General features: G+C 50.8%; 1 protein-coding gene across 1 annotated transcript in view; it reads right to left on the reverse strand.

The window, feature by feature from the left end:
* The window catches only part of TNS1 (tensin 1), a 141,288-nt gene extending 140,736 nt beyond the window's left edge, over positions 1–552 (reverse strand). The window contains exon 1 of the mRNA XM_044669432.1: positions 487–552. Within this exon, the coding sequence (XP_044525367.1) occupies positions 487–552 (66 nt within the window). The remainder of the gene's footprint in view (positions 1–486) is intronic.
* Between the last annotated feature and the right edge of the window lie 847 nt (positions 553–1,399).

The following is a 1,399-nucleotide window of genomic DNA, read 5'->3' on the forward strand; positions in this document are numbered from 1 at the left end:
AAGAAAGAAAGAAAGAAAGAAAGAAAGAAAGAAAGAAAGAAAGAAAGAAAGAAAGAAAGAAAGAAAGAAAGAAAGAAAGAAAGAACAGGAGAGGTGGGAGGGCTGGAGGGGACCCTGAGAGAGCGGGATAGGACTTAGAAAGACAAGGAGAATTGAACAAACTTGTGACCAGCATCTTGGTCCTGGTCTCTACCCCTCCAGAATTCCCAAGGGCAATGGTGGGGCTAGAATTGGCCAGAGACCCAAGTATAGAATTTTTTTTCCTCTCAGGGCACTGAGAACAGCCCTCCTTGCTGTCAGAGAGAAAGCCTGAAGGAATCTGGGTAGGGTAACCATGGTTAGACAGGGAGAAGGATTCAAAAAAGGTCAGTGTTGGAGAGGGCAGTATAAGCTTGGCTTCTGGTCACCCTCTCCCTCATGTACCCACCCACACTGCCTCCGGTGGAGGAGAGTCCTTTTCAGGGAGGGATGAGTGACACCCCTCACCTGGGCCCCAGGTAAGCCAGACCAGAGCTTACATTCCACCACTCCTCTCAGCAGCCTCCAGCCCATTGTTCCTGCATGCCCCTGCCCCCCTCACCTCAATGAGGCTGCTTCTTGGCAGTCAGATACCTTATTTCTAAGGACACTCAGAATGAGAGGGAGCTGAGTCTGAGCCCATTGGAAGCAGGAGGGAGGAAAGGGGCCTCTCACATGGCAGGCAGCCATAGCACCTCTGTACTCCTCGATAAGATTGTAGCTGGCCTGGGAGGTTTAGCCCTCAACCACCAATGGCAATGCCCACAAGTCAGGGGCAGTGAAGTCAGGAGGTCATATTCTGCATTGCGACGCTCCTCCCCTTCCTTCTCTTGAGTTGGGGCTGAGAGATTCCATTAGAGAGCAAAGGGGAAGTAAGCATAGAGGGGAGAGTTGGCATGATAACTGGGGTTCCTGGGGAAAATTCCAAGTTCTACCCCCTTCTTTCCCCAGATTCCACCCCACCTGAGTCCCAGTCACCCAAGCTTCAGTGCTTGCATCTAGGAAATGTCACAAATTCTACAGGGAGCAACATTCACAAGGAGGCTCCCTGCCCTCAGCAGGAGAAAAGGGAGCACCCCTCTAGAAGGTGAAGAACAGAGGGGTTTTGAGGATTTGTGGGGTTCTGTCCTCAGAATCAATCGCCACTTGAAGCACCTACCCTGTGCCAGGCACCAGGATACAAAGACAAGGAAACAAATAGCCCCTGCCCTCATGGAGCTTACATTCTGTGCCTCAAAAGCCTTTGACCCAAGTCCAACTCTAAGGGTAACTCTCCAATGGAGTTTGGGAATCAAGGAGAGAAGCCTTTCCCTGTGCTAAAAATGGCATCAGACCGTGTAGGAGAAGGGCTAGAATAGAGGGAACTCGTGGTCTTCTTCTT

This window comes from Gracilinanus agilis, chromosome 3 (assembly GCF_016433145.1).
Source record: "Gracilinanus agilis isolate LMUSP501 chromosome 3, AgileGrace, whole genome shotgun sequence".
Classification (NCBI taxonomy): Eukaryota; Metazoa; Chordata; class Mammalia; order Didelphimorphia; family Didelphidae; genus Gracilinanus; species Gracilinanus agilis.